The sequence below is a fragment of the Barbus barbus genome, assembly GCF_936440315.1.
Source record: "Barbus barbus genome assembly, chromosome: 1".
Taxonomy (NCBI): domain Eukaryota; kingdom Metazoa; phylum Chordata; class Actinopteri; order Cypriniformes; family Cyprinidae; genus Barbus; species Barbus barbus.
The window spans coordinates 30,531,080-30,554,540 of NC_136729.1; the positions used below are offsets into that span (position 1 = coordinate 30,531,080).

Here is a 23,461-nt window from a genome sequence, read left to right on the forward strand (position 1 = left end):
CATATCCCTCCCCACAAACAATGAGGGCTGAACAGCTGAGTCCCTCCTGTTTAGAGGCCAAACTTTACTCTTTTTTGTCACGGGCAAAATGTTGACGCCTCAAAAGTGAAGGGCAAACCTTTTTTTCTGCCGTTTACCCACATCCCAGGATGCACAATTATGTATTTGAACAGTATGCATGACTTTCACAGGAACACACGTGAATACGACCAGGTTATCAAAAATATAATTTAATTTACACTTTGATTCAAAGGTACAGCGTGAGCTACAGAATATATTTTAACAAACACGGCTCAGAAACATTCTTGCATGTTGTTGCAAACAAAAACTTAAATAAAATACAACAAAATATGGCCGAAATAATAAAAATCAATAACAATAGCTGTAAATAATAAAGAGGAACCAACTATTATGCGCATAAATAAAATAAGTTAAAATATTTAAAAAATAAAACAGGTATCGCTCCAGTCTATTTAGAGCAGCGTTGCCTAGCCCTCTACACAGTTCAAACAAAAGCCAAATATAAAATTGCACCGTTTAGACATTTGTAACACTGCAACAAAGTCTCTGTTGGCGGAGCCATTATTGCTACATGAGTTGAGAGAGAGAGTACAAGTCTCGTCCCCTTGTTTTCTTTCATCCGCTCTGCAGATAAACACAGGTGGACTGCTGCATGGGGTGCAAACATCTGAAAAGCAAAGAAAACGACAAAATTAGCGTTTGTTCAGCAGCTAAACAACAGCTTTAAGCAGAGTACGGCCATTTAAATAAAGGTCAATTAAACTGAATTCGTTGTCGTCAATCACTTACAAGCTGACTACAATTAGCATTAGACTAATACAAATAATAATTATACTGATTAAAATAATAATATTGTAATAATATCGCCTTGATGTAGACACGTACCATCATCTTATTGTTTTGCGTGGCGTTACTTCAGTGCTGGTGGATGAGCCGGCTTGAAGCTCCAGCAGGGTCCTTTTTCTTTTCGGGAAGAAGTCTGGTGGAAATCAATATTATAAACTGTTAGACATGTTTGATTTTTAATTTCACATTAAATATCGAGAGATTAATAGTTTTCATTTACAGTTTGAAGGCATTTACCTGTAATTTGTGGCGTGCTGTTTCTGGGGGTCTCTGGGATGAGTGACCTCTTCCGCCTGTTTCTGGAGACTGAAGAACGAGCTGGTCTTGAGTTGAGTGCACCAGAGAGGTTCTCCTGGTTAATTTCGTTGGCTCGACTCGGGACGTCCGCGGATTCTTGAACTAGCGGACCCCCATGTAACCCGCAGTCAACATCGCTGGACGCGTCTCCTGTTGCATTAACAGACGCCGCGGCGCGAGCTCTCGGACTTTGTACTTTATCCTTGTAGAAAAACGGCACAGCGTCCTCTGAAATCGCCTCCCACTGGTATTCTCCAGGCAAAGGAGAGTTGGTCTCAAAGTTAAAATTCCACCGGCTCTTGTCTCGCTCGGAGATCTCCTGGAGTTTGCGTTTCATTTCACCGTCCAGCTCCTCGTGATCCACCGGTCCGAAAAGGTTACGGCAAACCTTTGTGCGCGCGAGAAGAGGAAAGGTCCTCCGTGCAACATGACGCTCCAGATTGCTTGATACGTCCACGTTTGCCATTATGCCTAAAAGTCAATGCCGACGTTTGTTTGGTTCTTGTTGTCTCTAGTCTGTTTATATCTGTGCCGGTGGTTAAAGGCCAGTGTTTATACGAGAAAAGGCCTCCTATTGGCTAGACGGACACCACGCCCTGTGCAATAAACCCCCCACCAGCATCAGCAAAGGCACCTTCCCCCTCGGTCCATGCATGAATACCTTGAAATAAGTGATTGTTTTAAAAGCAAAAAAAAAAAAAAAAAAAGAAAGAATAAGAAATGTTATAGGTCTAATATTATAAGCCTAAAGGGATTTATTCCTACCAAAGTGTTATGTGTTATTTGTATAAAATTATTTCGTTAATAAAGGTAAACAATAAAGTAGCCTAGGTCTCCGTCTATAATTATAATAAGAATACACATTAATAATGTAATGAAAATGAATGCAACATACATGCTACATCATAAAAAATTAGGTTATATTACTAGCTTATTTGAAATTCATTATAAAAATATGTACAATATTCGGGTTAGGTTTAGTCTGCAGTATTTATCTTCATTAACAACAATGTTTGTCTTCCTGTTCTTATAGTGTGTAGACCTACTTGTGCTGGTTTAAGCAGTATTTCATTCAGTGCAAATTATAGTTTTAGCAAATGCTCTGGAGCACCAACTGCATGATAAATTATACATTTATTTCAATTGCCACACCTCAGATTTACATTTACGCCTCTAGTATAAATGATAAAATAAGCCCTGAATGTAAGTATAAAACATAAATATAACATCGAAATCGAAATGACATACAAATCTAAACGTTGAATCCAAATCCAGTCAAAACCCTTCTGGCGCCGCTGGGCGGAGTCATCCAATGCGCCATTGCGCGAAGCTCAACCAAAGGGTGGCTCGGGCTCAAGCGCATCTCAGTGAACGCAAAATCGTCTGGTTCTTGAGCGGACCAGATTTGCTTTAGATAAGGAACAAATTACTCTGTGTAAAGGCCTAACTCGAAAGTAACACCAGCAACAGCTGCCCACCCAAATAAAACATGCTAATTCAATTTTACCTAAATGTTATATTATCCACAATATGTGTTAAATTTCCCAGGACACGGTTAATATAATAACAATGTCTGGGAATGTGTCGTCACAGCGGCAATGCATTCTGGGGGTTTAGGTCACGGGAGCTACCGCGGAGACTGGATAATAGTTGATATTATTTAATGTTTCTATTATTCTACTTAAGATCGCGTTGGAGTGGTTAAGGCTCTCTTTACATCATTTGCCATAGCCCTTTGCACAGCCGGTGTGAAAAACGTGCTTTTTTCAGCCTTAGAAAGCTGAAAGAGCAGAGATATTTCCTGCAGACATTAACAGATGCCATAAGTTAGCCCTTATCAGTGTCTGCATCAAATACCTCTGCTTTTGATTAACGCTGTTGATACAGTAAGCGTTAATCAACGCGATCTTAAATTGAATCACATTAACATAAAATAATAGCCTTTAAAATGTCTGCATTCGTTACTGAACTCGGATGAAAGTTAAACTGAAACTCGGTAACAACTCAAATAAGATACGGATTAATAATTGATAGATTTAATATACAGTGATTTGCATTAAACTGTAAGCCTCACACTACAAATAAAAGAAAATCATATATGGAAATATAATCTGTGGCAGCTCTTTGATCCCCGGCCACTTGTTTGTAAAGATTAAGTTTCATTCATTTATTTGATCACTTGCTTCATTCATTATTTATTTGCATAGCATCCACAAAACACGTGGTTTCAAAGCAGCTTGTTCTGCTTAATTCTTTACACTGAGCAGATTTACTGGGCAATATTGTGATATATATAACAATGCTGAAATGTTTAAGATCTAGCTATGTATTGTCCCCTTTAAAAAATAGGCACGGTTTTGCTGCTCTAACCAGTGTTTCAGCAGTTCTCTGTATTTACTCTGTATCAGTACCACTGCTGTGAAGGAGACTGAATGATGAATATCTGCAGCCTCTCACACAAACCACAGAGACATTTTTATTTACAGAGATTTACATATTAGTCCGTTTTATTCGAAGAGTATGTAAGATGGTTTTCAAAAAATATTATCAGTAAACAGTCGGCTTTTTTCTGTGGTGATTAGTTTGTTTACACTGCGCTCCTGAGCGAGACCTAAAACATGGCGATTACTCTTTAAACTGAGTTCGCCCCTCTTCTCTGCAGGCTAGCAACACACATTCTGTAGGCTATATACTTACACATTTATATATTTCACATTTATATATTTCAACGTGTTAGCTAGGCTACTTAACAGATAACATTTGTGTCTTATAATTAAGCCTAGCTCAACCTGAATCAATCAAACTGAGCTGAGTAAGTTAGTAGTCAGCATAGCACATCTTTGAAGTAACCTGATTTCAAGGCATCTCGATGAAGCCTTCCTGCTACCGTATACTGCCTCACGAGGCAGCTTTTGATTAATGTTTAAGCCAGAGCCTGTGGTAGATTTACACACATTTTAAGGACGACTTCGACATCTTCGCCTTCGTGCTGTAGTAGTTTAGGAGTTGCTGACGCCTAGTGGCTAACTCGCGCAACTGCAGCCGGCCACACTCGTCCTCAGCTGATGACTTTCATACTAGTAGAAAAAAAAAAACATTAATAGACCTTTAAGTGTTTATTTAATCACATTTTATCTATTTGCATCTGTAGATTTCAATTCAATTTTTTAAATGGAATTATAAAAAAATATATATTCAAATTTCCATTTGGAAACTCTAATCAACAAAAAGAAACACCAATTTTGAACCTGATTTTATCCAGTGCTCAGATATCTGTTCTGGACATTTATGCATAATGTTTCATTTGCATATTTAAACATAACATTTCAGAAAACTTGTAATATAAATCAACTGTCTTTATATACTGTGATTAATCAGCTGGGGAGGTATGATGTATATTAGTTATTATTAATTTATTTTGCCTATATTCTTCTGTGGTGTCTTTCTTTAATTCTAGTTACAACATTCTTCTGAATGCCAGTTTGTCCAAATCTAAGAATTCTGAAGAGTTTAAGAAGCTTTCATGTGTTAAAAAAAGTTATTTTTAACAAATTACAACGTTTATAAAAAAAAAAGACCTCCACGTATTTTAAGCAGTCTTAAAATCTTCAAAAATTTCAAACATTTCAAATGTCTAAAGCTAACGAGGGAAAAAAACTCAACTAGTAAGCATGTCAATTGAATTAATCACCTATTTTGAAACTATTTTCCTGTTGCTGTATTACTGTAAGGAATACTTATGGTGGAGGCAGGCAGGTAAGTGGTTGAACGTAGGTAGCAGCAGTTGGTTAGGGAGTGGTTTTGTCATCATAAACCCTCCGATTCACTTCCTGGTGACACTCTAGAGCTGCCCAAGCTTGTAGTGGCCTAGGGGATCCAAGAAGAAAGCCAACATCCAGATATGCCGGGGAACCAGGATACTCCTCTGGTAAGTCAGCTGTTTTAGCAAAACAACATGGCATGATATTCCAGATCATTTCTGTGGAGTTGTTAATAAATTGCTGAAAAGTTTCTGAAAAAGACATTCACAGCTAAATATTTAAAGAAGCAGCCACTTTAACATAGAAAATATTTGCATTTTGCATTTTGTGAATAATAACCTAATATATATATATATATATATATGTGTGTGTGTGTGTTTGTGTGTGTGTGTGTGTGTGTGTGTGAAGCTTCAAATTATTGTTCACATGCCTCTACAGCCTTAGATGTTTCTGAAATTTCAACGCACTGGTTTCAGGACAAACCCTCTAGTTTTATTGTGTTTTTTAATGTCTTGACTTTTGTTCAAGTACACAGTTGGACACTGAAGAAAATGTTTTCTTAAAAAAAAAAAAAATGACGTTGTAGAAAAAAATGTACAATAGTAAAAACAATTCATTGATAAAGTGTCATTGCTAAAGCTCTGTTTCCTCATGGATCTCATTTCTGCGTGTGACCTTTAATGCAAATGATTGTGTATGTGTGCTGCAGTGTCTATGGCATTTTCCTCTCATACACCCCATCTCATCCCCTAGTCAAATCATAGGCAGCTCCTGCACTTCTCCACAAACCCACACACATCAGTCATGTTTGCATAGATGACATTGGTACTTAATAATCACATCCTACTTTCAGGAAGCAATTATTATTTATTCACGTTTTACATAAACATTCAATGAGCAACTCACGATGATAGCAGATTGGGAGCAACTGCATGTTAACTGATCAAACCATATTGTGTCTCCTGCTTAAAAACAATGAAATGAATGGCAACCGTTAGGAAACTGGAAGTTGCAAAGGGTTTAAAAGGGGTGGCATGAAGCAGGGATGGTGAAAGCTATACCTGGACCTGATAGCATTTGGATAAAATTGATTGAAAAGAGATTAATCAAGCAGCTCATTCAAATCTGATTACATCAATCACATGCTGTGAACTGCCTGAAATGTTTTTAGAGCATTACGCTTTTGTTCCTGAATGCTTTTACTGTGGCTGTTTCTGTCTGTGCCTCTTCAACCGCATGAGGGAACTGACTTCATAATCATTTGTTAACCAGGATGCAAATAAGCAATTGCATAGACAACTTCTGTGGGTGATCAATTATGGCTGCTCTCAGTGTTTATAATGACATATGTAAGTTTACATGGGTGATTTATTGTGTTAATGCATATTTCCATATTCAAATGCCAAGCAGCTGCAATCTAGTGTCTGTTCCTTTTTGTCTTTAACTTGTTCTTTCTTTCTGCTATTTTTTTGCTTCCTGACTCTAACTTTACCTCAGGTTGGTAAAAAGAACTGAGAAAATTATGTTCATATGTGGCTCGGCCTTTACCAGGGAGGGCATGTTTGCATGGGTGTAAAAAATGAACATGAAAATTGCTTCTGCTTTACATAAACATTACCTGAATTGCCTCGCTGAACAAATCAGCAGCTCCTGTGGCTGCACCTGACTGGACTGTGAAGCAAATGCGGTTTAATTCTGTCTGTAGAGTGTGTTACGGCAGGGCAGGAGGTGTCTGCAATGTGGCGAACTGTTGATTGAGTCCCAAGAACACGGGTGAGACTAGTTGCACCACTTATTACCACTAAATACTTCACACCGTTCAAAAGTCTTGACCTTTTGTGTCACTATGTGCAGTTCTCTACCGGGATGTCAGTGTTACACCCCACTTACAGAGTCTGTAATTCAAATGGGAGAGAAGGGCAATGAGAGATCTGATAAACCCCAATGGACGGCTGGACGTTTGGGAGATATTGATTTTGTTGGAGTCAGTCGGACCAGGGGCAAGGTATATAAGGACAGATATTTACAGAATCTTTTCATTGTAATTCAAATTCACCACAAACGAGTCCAAGCTTGTGCATGTTATTCACAGACTTTATTTGTCAGTCCAGTTTGTCAGGGTAACCAGCTCCACAGATCCAGCTGAAATCTACCAGATGTTGACTAAGCAGTGGGGTCTGGCCCCTCCTCATCTGGTGGTGGCACTAATGGGAGGGGATGAAGTGGCTCAGATGAAGCCCTGGCTGAGGGACACACTTAGGAAAGGCCTTGTGAAGGCAGCACAGAGCACAGGTGGGTAATTTATTGTTCATTAAAAACAAAAATCACAATCTCTTTTTGACTGTTACAGACCTATGACCCTTGATCCACACAGGGGCATGGATCCTCACCAGTGGTTTGCGTTTTGGCATCACCAAGAACCTGGGTCAAGCTGTAAGGGACCATTCGCTAGCGAGCACTTCCCCTAAGGTGCGAGTGGTGGCCATTGGAATTGCTCCCTGGAACATGATTCAGAACAGAGATCTTCTGCTGGCTGCAAGGGTGAGGAAGACCTGCTGACATGAATGGAAAGGTCTTCTCAAATGATACATTTTGATGTCATATCTGTGTTATTTATGTTGCAATTATATGATTCAGTTGTATGGAAAAAGCATGTGGACGTTTCGTTACACAAGAGAGTGCTGCAGAAATGAGTCCTAAGACACAGAAACAAATTTGAATTTTTGCACTTAGTTTCTGTGATGACGGGTGCTGGGGTGACGTCATCACCATGACGTCACCCCAGGTGGCGGGAGCATGTGAAGTCTTTACAAGTAACTGTTGTATGTCTCTTTACATTTGTTATTAATGTTTTTGCATTTCTGTTGACTAGGTTGTAGTTTATTAGGTTCATTATCCTTTAATGGTAATGTATAATACAGTTTAAGATATCATGCGGTTTGTGTTGACTGCAGATAGGTGCACATATCAGTGGTTATCGCAACGTGTTATGTCTGCTACTGTTCCCTTATGATATATTTTTCTCATTAACCACACAGAGGCAAGTTGTAGTTGTGTTATTTATTATTTCAAGTCTGTATTTATTTCTACATTTGTAAACAGCTACCTTGCATGCTGTGTACTCACCATATCCTGGTCTTGTGACTCATCAAAGGAAGAGGCGGGACTACAGTGTCCCTTTTTCTTGAGTTGGGTTAAACCATTTCTATTAATAAGGAGGGGGCTTAACCCTTGGTGATGCAGACATGAAAGTGAAGTGAAGTGTCATACGGCCAAGTATGGTGACCCATACTCGGAATTCGTGCTCTGCATTTAACCCATCCAACGTGCACACACACATCAGTGAACACACACACACCGTGAACACACACCCGGAGCAGTGGGCAGCCATTTATGCTGCAGCGCCCGGGGAGCAGTTGGGGGTTCGGTGCCTTGCTCAAGGGCACCTCAGTCGTGGTATTGAGGGTGGAGAGAGCGCTGTACATTCACTCCCTCCACCTAAACGACCAAAGATGTCATATGATGAAAAGATGTCATATGATGTTGCTGACATTTTGCTTATGTTAAAGAATTGCATTTATATGTTTTTATTTTATGTGTTTTTGAAGTTTAATGATTTAAATGGTTAAAAGAGCTTGTGTTTATGCTTCCAAGTTTTCTGATATTGGTGCACCTGTAGTTTGTTTGGTCTTGGGTGTAATGAGTCTGTCTTAGGCTATATAAGCCAGTCTAAGCTGCACTTTGGGAGGACAAGGGGTGGGCATACTGCTTAAAGTGCCCAATGTAGATTTTGCTGCCTGTAGCAATTTGTTTTCTTTGGTCGTTTAATGGCAAAGGGGACACTGATCCTCTTTGGATGATATCTGAGTCCTGAGCCTATCTACCACCTCCCTTTGACCAACACGGGACACGTTACGACAGTTTCCATGTTGTTTTTGTTTTTTTACCTATATGGTACTATAGAGGCTGAAGGGGACATTATATGTCATCTCGGCAAACAGGAAAACTCATCTACTCATGTTTATACTTGCACTCTTACAAACTAATTTGACTCAAACTTTCATTAGAGGCAATTATGTTTAAGTTTATAAGTTCAAGTCATGCAAACATTGTGTAGATTGTTTAAAGCCTAACTTTAGCTTTTTACCTCGGGGGATTGTATTTAGGTTTAAAAAAATTTGGTGGTCACAAAGTTTGTTTTCTATATTTATCCAAAAGCCAGTGGACTGGCGTTTTGTCAAGGAAATCAGGGTGATGCTAGCTTCCGGTTTGGCCTATGAAATTGTCATCCCACCCTATAACTTCATTCATAACATTTATGTGTACAAATATATATATATATATATACATATATAAAACCATATATGGTAACACTTTAGAATAGGGAACACTTATTCACTATTAACTACGACATTTCCCTCAATAAACTCCTAATTTGCTACTTATTAATAGTAAGGTAGTTGTTAAGTTTAGGTATTGGTTAGGATTACGGATGTAGAATAAGGTCATGCAGAATAAGGCATTAATATGTGCTTAATTACTACTAATAAATGGCTAATTTTCTAGTAATATGCATGCTAATAAGCAACTAGTTAAGAGACCCTAAAATAAAGTGTTACTATATATATATATATATATATATATATATATATATATATATATATATATATATATATATATATCAAATGAAGATTATTTTTATAAGTTGTTAAACATTGTTTATTTTTTATAATTTGGTATTTTTTTTTAGTCTGATCATCCAGTAACATATCCATTTGAGGATCTTCCTCACGGTGCAGTGTACTCTTTGGACTGCAATCATTCTCATTTCATTCTGGTGGACGAGGACCCACAGAGACCTGGAGCCACTGGTGAGATGAGAGTCAAGATGCTCAAACACATCTCTCTGCAGCGCACAGGATATGGGGGTGAGTTTAGATGCATTTTCCCCCCAAATATCTCTGTAAATTTAGCAAAGTTTTTTCTTCTCATGCATATATTTTCAAAGGAGTTTCTTGTTCTAACAGGCACAGGCAGTATAGAAATCCCTGTCTTATGTCTTCTGGTTCATGGGGAGCCAAGGATATTACAGGTCACTCTAAACATTTTATTTTTTAAATATATCTAATGAAGCGTTTTGTTGTAGCACAATAGCAATATCCACTTTCAATCCCTTCTTACAGAAAATGTACAAGAATATTCAGAATTCAATACCCTGGCTGATTTTAGCTGGCTCAGGAGGAGTCGCTGATATTTTAGTGACCCTGATGGACAGAGGATACTGGGATGCTGACATGGTTCAAGAGCTGTTGATAAACACCTTTACCAATGGCCTACACAGCACTGAAATCCCTTCCTGGGTAAAACTGGTAAAGGACAATCTTTGTTTTAAGATAGTTAGACATTGTGATTTTCTGCAAGCATGGACCATGCTGTTTTAGGCACAAGCCATTTGTGTAAAGACTCAGATTTTGTCCCTTAGATCCAGAGAATATTGGACCATGGTCACCTGCTGACAGTTCATGACCCAGAGCAGGACTTAGAACTGGACACAGTAATCCTCAAAGCGCTGGTTAAAGGTGTGTAACTGTTATTTTATACTAACTCCAGCAAACATATGGGGGAATCGTATATTTCTCTATTTGAATGTTTGTAGGAATGATATATTTCTGAATAATGATGTCAGTGAGTTCATAAATGTTCTTGTCTGGGCTCAGCTTGTAAGAGTCAAAGTCAGGAAGCACAGGACTTCCTGGATGAGCTGAAACTGGCTGTGGCTTGGAATAGGGTGGACATTGCTAAAAGTGAGATCTTCAGTGGAGATGTGGCATGGAGTGTGAGAATTAAACTTTTAAAACAAAATTTAGATTTAGTTGTAATTATCAGTACTTGTTTTGATTCTCATACGCACCATTTCCTTATGCTCTTTTAGGCTCAGGACCTGGAGGAGGTGATGATGGAGGCAATGATAAATGACAAGCCTGACTTTGTGCGTTTGTTTGTGGATAACGGCGTGAACATAAATGAATTCCTAACGTATGGCCGTCTTCAGGAACTCTACTGCTCTGTTTCTGAAAAAAACCTCCTTCACACCCTGCTCCTGAAAAAGCATCAGGTTCATTTGGCTAGTAAACGGATGTCAGGACACCTTCACACGGAACCCGGTGACCGCAGGCCTCGTTTCACCTTCCATGAGGTCTCCAAAGTCCTCAAAGACTTTCTTGATGACACCTGTAGGGGTTTTTACCAAAAACTTCCAGCGGTGAGTGGGCCTTTAACACGCACTTAGACATAACCCACCATGCTACAGTCCTGCTATAAAATGTTATCTACTGCAGGAGAGGATGGGGAAAGGCCGGCTTTTTCACAGCCAGAAAAACCTCCCAGACATGGACCGTCGTTGTGCTCATCCTTGGAGAGACCTCTTCCTCTGGGCTATCCTGCAAAATAGGCAGGAAATGGCAAACTACTTCTGGGCAATGGTGAGACAATAAACCGATATGAGCGATGAGCTCATTTTCATAAGTTCATTTACATCTTCATAAAAGTCCCATTTATTACTAGACATTTGCTGTTGAGTATCACAGATGACCTTAGTAGGTTCACAGATTAAACTTTATAAGGGTGGGCGAACAAAAAGCAATTTGCATGAACACAAGTGCTGTGAAGCTGAGAATATATACTTTACTGTTTTTGTATTTTTGTGGTTCACAATTCTTGCTTATTTGTACTGTATGCAAAGTATTTAGGGATCATATGTCCTCTTCTTTCCAGAGCATGTTTTGGCCAGGATTTCTAAATTGCTTAAAATGTCCTGGTTTTGGCTTTGTGTTCCAATAGAGTGCTGCTGCAAAACGTCCAAGTATTGTCAAGTTATGTTTACCATAGACCTTATTTTGCTCAATAATAGAAAAAATAATAATAATTAAAAAAAAACCATTGGAAAATCTTAAATTCACCCAAAAATGACAGAAGTGAAGAATTGTTGATTAAATTTGTAATTTTGTTTTCTTTGCACCTTTTAAGGTAACCCATGGTGAATTAGTCCTCTAGGTTTTGACATCAATCTATTGTTTTTATAGGCCTACTTACTGAAGGAAATGACTGAAATGTCATTTGACCAATCGCATGCAGGCATTGTACATAATCGACCAATTGTGGATTGTTAGAAGGTTGACCGTTCTACAGAGAATGGTCAAACCAATGCAAATATGTCTAAATATAAAGTATGAGGACTGTAGAGAGCATGTCAATAGGAAACAAAGCACCAAAACCCAGACATTTTAGGAAGTTTAGAAATCCCAGCCAGGACATGTCCGGGAAAGGAAGGACGTATGGTCACCCTAACTTGTTCAATGCATTATTGAACATTCGTCTTTAATAGCTGTTTGTGTTTTTTAGGGCCCGGAGGCCGTGGCAGCTGCTCTGGTGGGCTGTAAGATAATGAAGGAGATGGCCCATCTGGCTACTGAAGCAGAGACTGCTCGCAGTATGAAGAATGCCAAATATGAGCAGTTTGCTATGGGTGAGAATCACACCACCACCAAGCAGAGAACACAGGCATTGAAACATTTAATCGTTGTTGAGTACATTTTTTGTCAAACCACTTGATAGGGAACTAACTAATCCAATATTAAGGTACAAAGAAGCTAACATTTTAAAATTACAATAAAAGATTTACTGAAATATGAATATACTGACAGTGATATACTAACATGGATGGTTTTTCATGCTTAAAACTGTGAACTCAGGGTCATTTTTAACTACGTGTCATAATAATCCTGCCACAGTCACAGTTATTTTTTATTGTAAACCTTTGACACTGTAGTTTATACGAGGGTCAATTATGGTGCTAACTTCTTTTAAAAATGTCCAAAGGGGCCTTAATCTGTTGTTTAGAAAAAAGTAAAACAAATACTAGAAAATGTTGTTAGGGTTTACTAAACATTGTCCCATTTCATAATGCACCAAAAATTGAAAGTGCTTCAAAATCAAGTGCTTCATGCAAAAAGCTGTATTCCAAGCCTTTGGAAGTCATACAACAGTTTTGTCTGAGGAACAGAATCAGGAATAGCTCACCCAAAATGAAAATCATGTCATCATTTACTCATCCTTATGTTGTTCCATACATGTATGACTTCTTTATGGCTGCAGAACATACAATACGATTTTGAAGAATGATGGTGACCATTGACTTCCACTGTATGGGAAAAAAGCCAGAGACATTTTTCAAAATATCATCTTTTATGTTTCACATAAGGAAGAAAATTGTACAGGTTTGAAATGACATGAAGGTGAGTAAATGATAACTGAATTTTCAGTTTTGGGTGAACTATCCTTTTAATTAAAAATGAAGAACAGCGTAAATGACACAAAATGTAAATTTCTGGATGAAATGTATCATTAAGCCTATATTAAGTGCAACTACCAGAACTGTCAGTCCTGATACCTGCACTGTTCTGACAGATCTGTTCAGTGAGTGTTATTCAAACAGTGAAGACAGAGCCTATTCGCTCCTGGTGAGGAAAACATGCTGCTGGAGCAAAGCAACGGTCCTGAATCTCGCCACTTTGGCAGATGCCAAATGCTTTTTTGCTCATGATGGTGTCCAGGTAACAGCTTATGTCTAATTCTTACATTATCATGCCATCAACCAACCATATCCCCATGATCAACCTGGAAGCTCTTGCACAGGCCCTGCTGACCAAAGTCTGGTGGGGAGCCATGAGGACCGACACTTCCATCTCTAGACTCGTGCTCACGTTCTTCATGCCTCCCCTCGTTTGGACCAATCTCGTCAAGTTCAAGTGGGGATATTTGTCATGATTAATTCCACGTGTGACATTTAAACTGATTTTCGATTCATCGTGCATCAATATGTGTGTGTATATGTCACAGTGCAGAGGAAAAAGTGAGCAAAGGTACAGGTGAGCCGTTTGACGAGCTGGACAGTTTGGAAACAGAGCAGGCCTTGTTACTCACAGACGAGGACCCAGTGTAAGCCTCTGTTTCATACTGTAATAGATAAAAACTACAGTGAAGTTGAAAGATCTTTTTGAAGACCTCTTTTCTTTTCTTTTTTCATTTCTTAGTGCTGCTGAAGGTGGCGGTGATTCTGCAGTGCAGAGTTGCAATGCAACATTCATTTATGTGATGCTGCAGAAGTGGAATCGTTTCTGGTGCGCTCCAGTCACTGTGTTCATGGGGAATGTCATCATGTACTTTGCCTTCCTCATTCTGTTCTGTTACGTGCTCCTCTTGGACTTCAGGCCCCCACCGCCACGTGGGCCATCTGCTGCTGAAATTATCCTCTACTTCTGGGTCTTTACCCTGGTGTTGGAGGAAATCCGTCAGGCAAGACTGAATGCCAATGATCTATTGTTTAAAATCTGTGTGGATGTTTTTAAATTGAGTTTGTATGTTGAAAAGTCTCTTATGATTCTCTGACTTTGAATAGAGATATGGTGGATCTGTCATAATATTTATCCAACATTTTTTAAACTTTAAATGCTGATTTCTAATTTTAGGATTCTTTAAAATATGTAGAGCAGTGTTATCATTGTTAACGTAAAACAAAACATTTTAAAAAAAAAATCATAAATTGAAATAAAACAGAAATAATATCAAATGTAAATTTTAGATGAAAAATGTAAATTAAAATTAGAAGTGTTTCCTTGGCAACTAACTGAAATAAAAAATCATTTGAAAATAAGTTTTAGTACTAAAATTATTAAAACTAAATCAGAAAAAGTTAAGCTACATAGAAATATAATAAAAATGACAACAGAATATAACAAAATTAAACTAAAAGTCAAACGAAAACTGAAAATATTAAAATAATAATTTAAAATAAATTTCTACTATAATAATATATAAATAATACTAAAATAACACGGTAACACTTTAGAATAAGGTTCCATTTATTAACATTAGTAAATGTATTAACTAACATGAACAAACAATGAACAATGCATTTATTACACTATTTATTAAACTTTGTTAATGTTAGTTAATGAAAATACAGTTGTTCATTGTTTACTCATGTTAGTTCACACTACATTAACTAATGTTAACAAACACAACTTGTGAATTTAATAATGCATCAGTAAATGCTGAAATTAACATTAACTAATGCTGTAGAAGTATTGTTCATTCTTAGTTCATGTTTACTAATGTTGTTAACTAATGTTAATAAATGGAACCTTATTGTAAAGTGTTGCCAATAACACTGGTTTTCACACACACTGGGTCACTAATTTGATTTGTATTGAAGCGGCGAATAAGGTGCATAACTATAATTTGAATTTAGGAGGTAGATTTAAAATGAAATAAAAAGTTCACAAATTAATTTTAATATGAATTCATTTCATTTTCTAGTATGAGTTAACCATCGACATGTTGATACAGACAATGTGCTCATGAATAATAATCTGTACTTTAAATCCTTATACCGAATTTGTTTTATTAAAATATATAGAAATTGCCTTTCAGAAGTCTAATACTTTAAACACAACAGAAAAGTACATCGCAAAAATACAGTCAAAAATGCAACGCAAAAGAGCACAATCGATTCATCATACAATACAGTACAATGCAACATGCCATATATACAGGTCCTTTTCAAAAAATTAGCATATTGTGATAAAGTTCATTATTTTCTGTAATGTACTGATAAACATTAGACTTTCATATATTTTAGATTCATTACAACACAACTGAAGTAGTTCAAGCCTTTTATTGTTTTAATATTGATGATTTTGGCATACAGCTCATGAAAACCCAAAATTCCGATCTCAAACAATTTGCATATTTCATCCGACCAATAAAAGAAGTGTTTTTAATACAAAAAAAAAAAAAGTCAACCTTCAAATAATTATGTTCAGTTATGCACTCAATACTTGGTCGGGAATCCTTTTGCAGAAATTACTGCTTCAATGCGGCGTGGCATGGAGGCAATCAGCCTGTGGCACTGCTGAGGTGTTATGGAGGCCCAGGATGCTTCGATAGCGGCCTTAAGCTCATCCAGAGTGTTGGGTCTTGCGTCTCTCAACTTTCTCTTCACAATATCCCACAGATTCATATGGGGTTCAGGTCAGGAGAGTTGGCAGGCCAATTGAGCACAGTAATACCATGGTCAGTAAACCATTTACCAGTGGTTTTGGCACTGTGAGCAGGTGCCAGGTCGTGCTGAAAAATGAAATCATCTCCATAAAGCTTTTCAGCAGATGGAAGCATGAAGTGCTCCAAAATCTCCTGATAGCTAGCTGCATTGACCCTGCCCTTGATAAAACACAGTGGACCAACACCAGCAGCTGACATGGCACCCCAGACCATCACTGACTGTGGGTACTTGACACTGGACTTCAGGCATTTTGGCATTTCCCTCTCCCCAGTCTTCCTCCAGACTCTGGCACCTTGATTTCCGAATGACATGCAAAATTTGCTTTCATCCGAAAAAAGTACTTTGGACCACTGAGCAACAGTCCAGTGCTGCTTCTCTGTTCAAAAGTGGCTTGACCTGGGGAATGCGTCACCTGTAGCCCATTTCCTGCACACGCCTGTACACGGTGGCTCTGGATGTTTCTACTCCAGACTCAGTCCACTGCTTCCGCAGGTCCCCCAAGGTCTGGAATCGGTCCTTCTCCACAATCTTCCTCAGGGTCCGGTCACCTCTTCTCGTTGTGCTGCGTTTTCTGCCACACTTTTTCCTTCCCACAGACTTCCCACTGAGGTGCCTTGATACAGCACTCTGGGAACAGCCTATTCGTTCAGAAATTTCTTTCTGTGTCTTACCCTCTTGCTTGAGGGTGTCAATGATGGCCTTCTGGACAGCAGTCAGGTCGGCAGTCTTACCCATGATTGCGGTTTTGAGTAATGAACCAGGCTGGGAGTTTTTAAAAGCCTCAGGAATCTTTTGCAGGTGTTTAGAGTTAATTAGTTGATTCAGATGATTAGGTTAATAGCTCGTTTAGAGAACCTTTTCATGATATGCTAATTTTTTGAGATAGGAATTTTGGGTTTTCATGAGCTGTATGCCAAAATCATCAATATTAAAACAATAAAAGGCTTGAACTACTTCAGTTGTGTTGTAATGAATCTAAAATATATGAAAGTCTGTTTATCAGTACATTACAGAAAATAATGAACTTTATCACAATATGCTAATTTTTTGAAAAGGACCTGTAATATAGTACAGGAAAATACAAACAATACACAATACAATACAAGTCATTAACACACATGCAGGGTGGAGTGTAGGGTTCATCCAAAATAACAGGTACAAATGCAGTTTAGCGGTGAAGTGGCCAGTGTGCCCGAGCAGCTGAACAAACAGTGCCAGCTAAAATGGGAGAAGGGTTAAGGAACAAATCCAGTTCAGAGAAGTTGTTTATAAGAGTGGCATCACAGGTGAAGATACTGTTTTATTTCTTGTTTTGATGGGTCTGAAATGGTTCTTTGAGGGTAGAGATTCAAATATGTGCTCACCAGGGTTTAAACACTCATTTATGATCTCACCTGCCCATTTCCTGGACTCCAACTCATTAGATGGCTTGGGTAGATGGTAGCCAATGATTCTTTCTGCTGGGTGCCTATAACATGCAAAGGTGTGGCTTCATGTGTGATGAAAATAAATATGCCATACCAGACAGTTACGGATGATCGGGTGAGGACAGATTCAACGACAGAGGTACAGAACAGGTTGATCAAGACTTGTGGAGGAATAACATTGAGCATTTCAATCAGCAAATTCTTTTTTGAGACTTTATCGATGTTATTGGGGGGAAATTAGTTGGTTATCCTCCTGAAGTCCACAGTGCAGTTATATTGGTATTCAGTGTATGTGATCATTTTTAACACTCTCTGATCCACAGAGTTTCTTCACAGATGAAGATATGAGTATTTTCAAGAAGATGAAGCTATATATGGAGGATAACTGGAACAAATGTGACATGGTGGCCATCTCTCTCTTCGTGGTGGGATTGTCATGCAGGTGTTATGATCACATAGTTCTGTTGTATGAGTCGCATTAAAGTAACAATGCGCTTAATATGAATCCTTTGTTTTCTCAAGGATGGCCACAAACACGTATGAGGCTGGCCGCACTGTTCTTGCTTTGGACTTCATGGTTTTCACCTTAAGACTCATTCACATTTTTGCCATCCATAAGCAGCTCGGGCCTAAAATCATCATTGTGGAGAGAATGGTGAAACCTGACATCATCTCATTTGAAATTAAAAATCATAGTCAGAAGAAACATCCATTTAACCTCCAAAACATGTTTTTAAATTGTTTCACAGATCAAAGATGTGTTCTTCTTCTTGTTCTTCCTGAGCGTGTGGCTAATAGCGTACGGAGTGACGACACAAGCCCTTCTGCATCCCAATGACCCACGCATCGACTGGGTCTTCCGCAGGGCACTGTACCGCCCATACCTCCACATATTTGGACAGATTCCTCTGGAGGAAATAGATGGTACACTGTAAATATCCTTGCTTGGAGCACATTGTAGCTCACTGTTTTTTTTTTTTTTAAATAATAAATAATAATAATAATAATAATAAATAAATGAAAATAATAATAATAAAAAAAAAATGTATATATATACACTATATTGCCAAAAGTATTGGGTCACCCTCTTCTAATGAACAGGTTTGACTACTTTAGTCATTTCCATGAGTACAAATCTTAATGTTTAAGCATATAATGATATTCTAGGGAATTGTGTGCTTCTAGTTTTATTGCAACAGTTTGGACAGGACCCTTTTCTAGTCTAACATGACAGTGCCTCTGTGTATAAGGCAAGGTTCAAACAGAAATGATTGATTAGTCAGTGTGGAAGAACTTGACTGGTCTGAATAAAACCAAGTCCTAATCCCAGCTGAACTCCTCTGGTGTGACTTTAAATGCAGACCTTGAGCCAAAAACTCATCACCAAACACCAATGACTTGTATATGGGTTCAGTCATTTTAGACACTTTCAAAACTGTTGCAACAGAGATGGAAATACAGTTTTTAAATACGTGAATTATGCTTCCATCTTTGATACAAACATACATACAAACCAAAATTTATTCAGACACCTTCAACATTTCTCACATTATCAGTTTATTCACTATAGTTTAGAAAATGGTTATAAAATATGACAAGATCTCAGTGTCAGAAAAAAATCATCTTGATAATGTCAGATAACTTTGATAGAAAGGTATGTAATGAATTCGGTTGCATAGCTGTCAGCTGTTAAATGTAAGTACACAATTAGGTAGTCCACTGTATGAAGAATTGTTGGGTATAATGTCACAGTTTATTTTATTTTGCCTTCCTCACTTGCATAAATGAACTGCACCCACTAGTAAAAATATCAAAAATTATATCTGATGTCTCAATAATTTTTGGTTTGACTGTATAAATAATTTATATACAATATTACACTAATTATTACTATTTTGAATTAGCTTTCATTTAATTTTTCAGTTTTAATTTAATTTTAATATTAGTTTATATTTTATGCTTTAAGTTTAGTTACTTTTACTTTTTATTATTTTTATTTTTTTATGTTTTAGTAACATTATTTAAACTTATTTAAATTAAATTTAAGTTACTTTTTTATTTAGCTGTTTAAACTTATTTAGAAATTTTAGCTTAAACTTATTTCACTTAGTTGCCAAGGCAAGATTTCTTATATAAGCACACACGCACATACACAGAGTTATTTGACCTACATTCAGATTTGACCTAGATTCTCAAGTTTTGCTGTTGCTCAATGGGTCTAGTCAGATAATTTCTGTCAGTATCTGTTTGTTTAGTTATTAGACTTGAACACTAGATGGAGCTATAGCAGTTTATTCTTGACTCTATTTGTCCATGCATCTTCACAGCTGCAAAAATGCCAGATGATAACTGCACTACTGATGTGCAGGAGATCGTCTCAGGCACTCTGCCACCCTGCCCAAACATCTACGCCAACTGGCTGGTCATTCTGCTGCTTGTCATCTATTTGCTGGTCACAAATGTGCTGCTGCTCAACCTTCTTATTGCCATGTTCAGGTCAGAGTCTGGCTAATATTTTGTGAATCTATGTTATGGAAATTCTTCATGGCAGAGTATTAAAGTACAGTTTCAAATGTATTTGCACTTTTCCAGTAAAGAGTCATGTTTAGGTTTTGTGTGTCTGTGTGTGTGTGTGTGTGTGTGTGTTTAATATACAGTGGTGGGCAAAATTATTAGAACACTTGGCATACAGTATTTAAGAAATTTCAATAGTTTTTGTTGAATTGGCCATTACAATACCCATAAAACAAACTATTTAACACCAGAACTGCCTGCAATGGAAGGAATCTGCTGGAACATTGAATATGATGGACTGGCCCCCTCAAAGTCCAGATCTCAACCTCATCGAGCAATTTGGTTGCAAAATAAACTGGACAGATCTATTTCACATTCAAAGGAAAGCCTTTGGCTTGAGCTGCAGAAGGCATGGGATAACATTAGTGTTGAAGTTCTTAGGAAATATATTGACACTGTGCCAGAGAGATGTGCTGCTGTAATTGCTGCAAAAGGTGGGCATACCAAATATTAAAGTTAAAAGTTGATATAAACACTACGACTCACTTCATGTGTTGTGCTCAGAGCAACCATCTGCATGTTTCATGAACATTATGAAATGAAATCATGTTTTGGAGGCAAAAAAGGGTCAATATTTTCAGATCTGTCGGGTGTTCTAATACTTTTGGCCACCACTGTATATATTTATTTTTTTATTTTTTTACTTTAAATGCCATGAAACTCTTTTCACAGCTACACCTTCCAGGTGGTGCAGGAGAATGCAGACATCTTCTGGAAGTTTCAGCGTTATAACCTGATTGTTGAATACCACAGCCGTCCGGCATTAGCTCCACCCTTCATCATCATCAATCACATCTATCAAGCTCTCCTCAGCCTCGTCAAAACTACAGAAACCAAGCAGGATCTGCTGGGTGAGTAGATCTTCACACTGTGTGTGTGTGTGTGCGCGCGTGTGTGTGTGCGAGCACGCGTTTTTGCGACAAATGAGGACATCGATTTGTATAATGACACAGGTATAACATAGGTATTACAAGGAGAAGGTGACTTATGAGAACATTGCCCCATGTCCCCACTTTTCAAAACGCTTATAAATCATACAGAGTGAGTTTTTTTTTTTTTTTTTTTTGGGGGGGGAGTATAAATGCACAGTATCCTTTTGAGGGCTAAGTTTAGGTGTAGGGCAATAGCACATACAGTTTGTACAGTATAAAAACCATTACGCCTATGGGATGTCCCCACTTTTCACAAAAACTTGTGTGTGTGTTTCCTTTACAGATAATTCATAATGAATACCCATTTTGTAACTTTCGTTTTGAGGCAAGTTACAAGAAATATCAAAAATTACCAAGAAAAGTACGCATGACATGATGGAACACGTCAAAAAAAAAAGATTTAAAGAAACTGTGGTTAAACGTTTGTTCCTCTTTTCTTGTCATGGTTAGAGAGGGAACTATCGGCGGGACTGGACCAGAAGCTGATGACATGGGAGACGGTACAGAAGGAGAACTACCTGGCTAAACTGGAGCATGAGCACAAGGAGAGCAGTGCAGAAAGACTCAGAAACACTTCGTCTAAGTGAGTTACACTCAGATGTGTTATTAACCCATTTTCTTATATTGAGAATTAGGCTACAGGTGGGTGTGTTACAGCAAATCTATGTTGAATGATTGTATGTATAACCATTTTAATCTAATATATATATATATATATTTTGCATGTAAGGGTGCAGAGTTTGCTGAGGTTGGTTGGGGGTTTAAAGGAGCAAGAAAAACGTATGGCAACAGTGGAGAACGAGGTGAGGTGACGGAGTAGCCGCTGACTGAATGTGTTGAGATCATTTAAGTTCATGACTTTACTGAAAGTGAAACTTCATCTTTAGGTGAGGTATTGTGGAGAGGTGTTGTCTTGGATTGCGGAGTGTTTCCACAAAAGTACTCTAAAGTGTGACAGAGACGCACCTAAAGCCCCACGTGAGGCTTTCTTTAATATTATGTTGCTCTCCCTATTTTCTCTTCTTCTGACTTCCTTATCTCTGTGTCTCATTTGTTCTCTCTCTTACTCAGTGTCTACTTTCCATTGTCTCAGAGGTTTTGTCCTCCTAAGGTAACACTACGCTATCTGTGCTTTTCAGGGTCCATTGCCAGCTCCAGAAATCCACATCCACAGGAAGCCAAGCGGCAGCAGCCATCAGCACATTCAAAATATGGTGCCGACAAGAAACTGCCTTACATTGATCAGTGATCTGGCCACGTTATAATGCATTTGTTTTATTTAACTGGAAATAGAATAATAGGAGTTTAGTATAGGTTATTGTAATTGAGACTCCAGGCCACAAAACGAGAGACACACTATGCAGATATTCTGATTTTGAGTTATTTCTTTGACTTTGTGCATTACATTTTTGCAGCTAAATAGCACTAAATTATAATTACCATTATATCAATTGTCTATACAATAAAAATATTTTTTTTTCTTTTCATTTTATAATTTGTTAATGCACTTCAGTTCATTGAAATTGTGTTGTTATTATTATTATTATTATTTTGTAGATGGAAGAATATTAATTTTCTTTTTGCCTTTCTATCACATCCTGGCCAGACTGTATTAGTAAAATGAACTTTGTCAGTTGAATTGCCATTGTAAGGCATTGTATGAATGCTACAAAGTCCTTTACTTCCTCGTTTCAATAGGCTTTACAATTAATAAGTAAATGTACACTACCATTCAAAAGTTTGTGATCGGTAAGATTGTTTTTGTTTTTCTCCAAATTGCTTTTTTTTTTTTGGTAGATGTTTTTGAAAGTCTCTTGTGCTCAGCAAGGCTGCATTTATTTGATGAAAAAAATACAGTAAAAACAGCAATATTGGAAAATATTGTTACAATTTAAAATAGCTGTTTTCTATTTTAATATACAATAGTCAACATTTGAAGTGGATCAAAAAAGTACATCAAAGTTGTCCTAAGGCAAGAACACATTTTGGTTTTAGGTTTTGGCCCACTTCAAATGTTGAGTGTATTTTAGTGTATTTTAAATGTAATTTATTCGTGTGATGGCAAAGCTGAATTTTCAACAGCCATTACTCCAGTCATTAGTTACATAATCCTTCAGAAACATTATCATCACAATTAAAAATGGTTGTGCTGTTTTTTGTGGAAACCATGATAGACATTTTCAGGATTCTTAAAGAATAAAAAGTTCAAAAGAAAAACGCTGATTTAACATTGTTTTTGAAACAATGTAAAAGTATTTTAATCAATGCATCCTTACTGAGTAAAAATATACATTTATTAAATATATATATATATATGCTGCCCCCGTACACCTGAACAGTAGTGTATAAATATTCTTATCATCTTTCACAGTGCACACTTCACAGTTTCACACAGAAAAACACTGATTATTCATTATCAAGAACAACCATACCGTTCCCATAGGTAATGAATCAGTAACCAGTTGACTTGACAAATTTACC

The 23,461-nt window shown here is 37.5% G+C and overlaps 2 protein-coding genes across 2 annotated transcripts; one reads left to right on the plus strand and one right to left on the minus strand.

Annotated features, from left to right (window-relative positions):
* Positions 1 to 216: 216 nt before the first annotated feature.
* Positions 217 to 4,160, minus strand: LOC306883919 (cyclin-dependent kinase inhibitor 1B-like). The gene is made up of 3 exons (XM_079439445.1): positions 1,105 to 4,160; positions 907 to 1,000; positions 217 to 688 (listed from the first exon to the last, which is right to left on the minus strand). Exons 1-2 carry the CDS (start codon positions 1,628 to 1,630, stop codon positions 909 to 911), a joined length of 618 nt encoding a protein of 205 aa, XP_079295571.1. The 5' UTR covers positions 1,631 to 4,160; the 3' UTR covers positions 217 to 688; positions 907 to 908.
* A 905-nt stretch (positions 4,161 to 5,065) lies between these two features.
* On the plus strand, positions 5,066 to 22,229 carry LOC306869688 (transient receptor potential cation channel subfamily M member 5; the record flags this gene model as incomplete). Its single annotated transcript, XM_079416551.1, has 26 exons — positions 5,066 to 5,092; positions 6,631 to 6,698; positions 6,780 to 6,930; positions 7,037 to 7,217; positions 7,300 to 7,466; positions 9,676 to 9,853; positions 9,953 to 10,017; positions 10,109 to 10,294; positions 10,408 to 10,504; positions 10,643 to 10,761; positions 10,858 to 11,187; positions 11,264 to 11,407; positions 12,327 to 12,450; positions 13,392 to 13,537; positions 13,620 to 13,732; positions 13,824 to 13,922; positions 14,018 to 14,279; positions 17,798 to 17,916; positions 17,997 to 18,129; positions 18,224 to 18,398; positions 19,802 to 19,970; positions 20,721 to 20,899; positions 21,431 to 21,563; positions 21,711 to 21,783; positions 21,868 to 21,958; positions 22,120 to 22,229. The coding sequence occupies 26 exons, from the start codon at positions 5,066 to 5,068 to the stop codon at positions 22,227 to 22,229; spliced, it is 3,639 nt and encodes a 1,212-aa protein (XP_079272677.1).
* Positions 22,230 to 23,461: the final 1,232 nt, after the last annotated feature.

Excerpts from the sequence above, each read along its gene's own strand:
- LOC306883919 (XM_079439445.1), bottom strand. The coding sequence starts at position 1,630 with ATGGCAAACGTGGACGTATCAAGCAATCTGGAGCGTCATGTTGCACGG. Across the intron at positions 1,001-1,104 it reads CAGCACGCCACAAATTACAG|ACTTCTTCCCGAAAAGAAAA; the intron begins GTAAATGCCTTC and ends GATTTCCACCAG.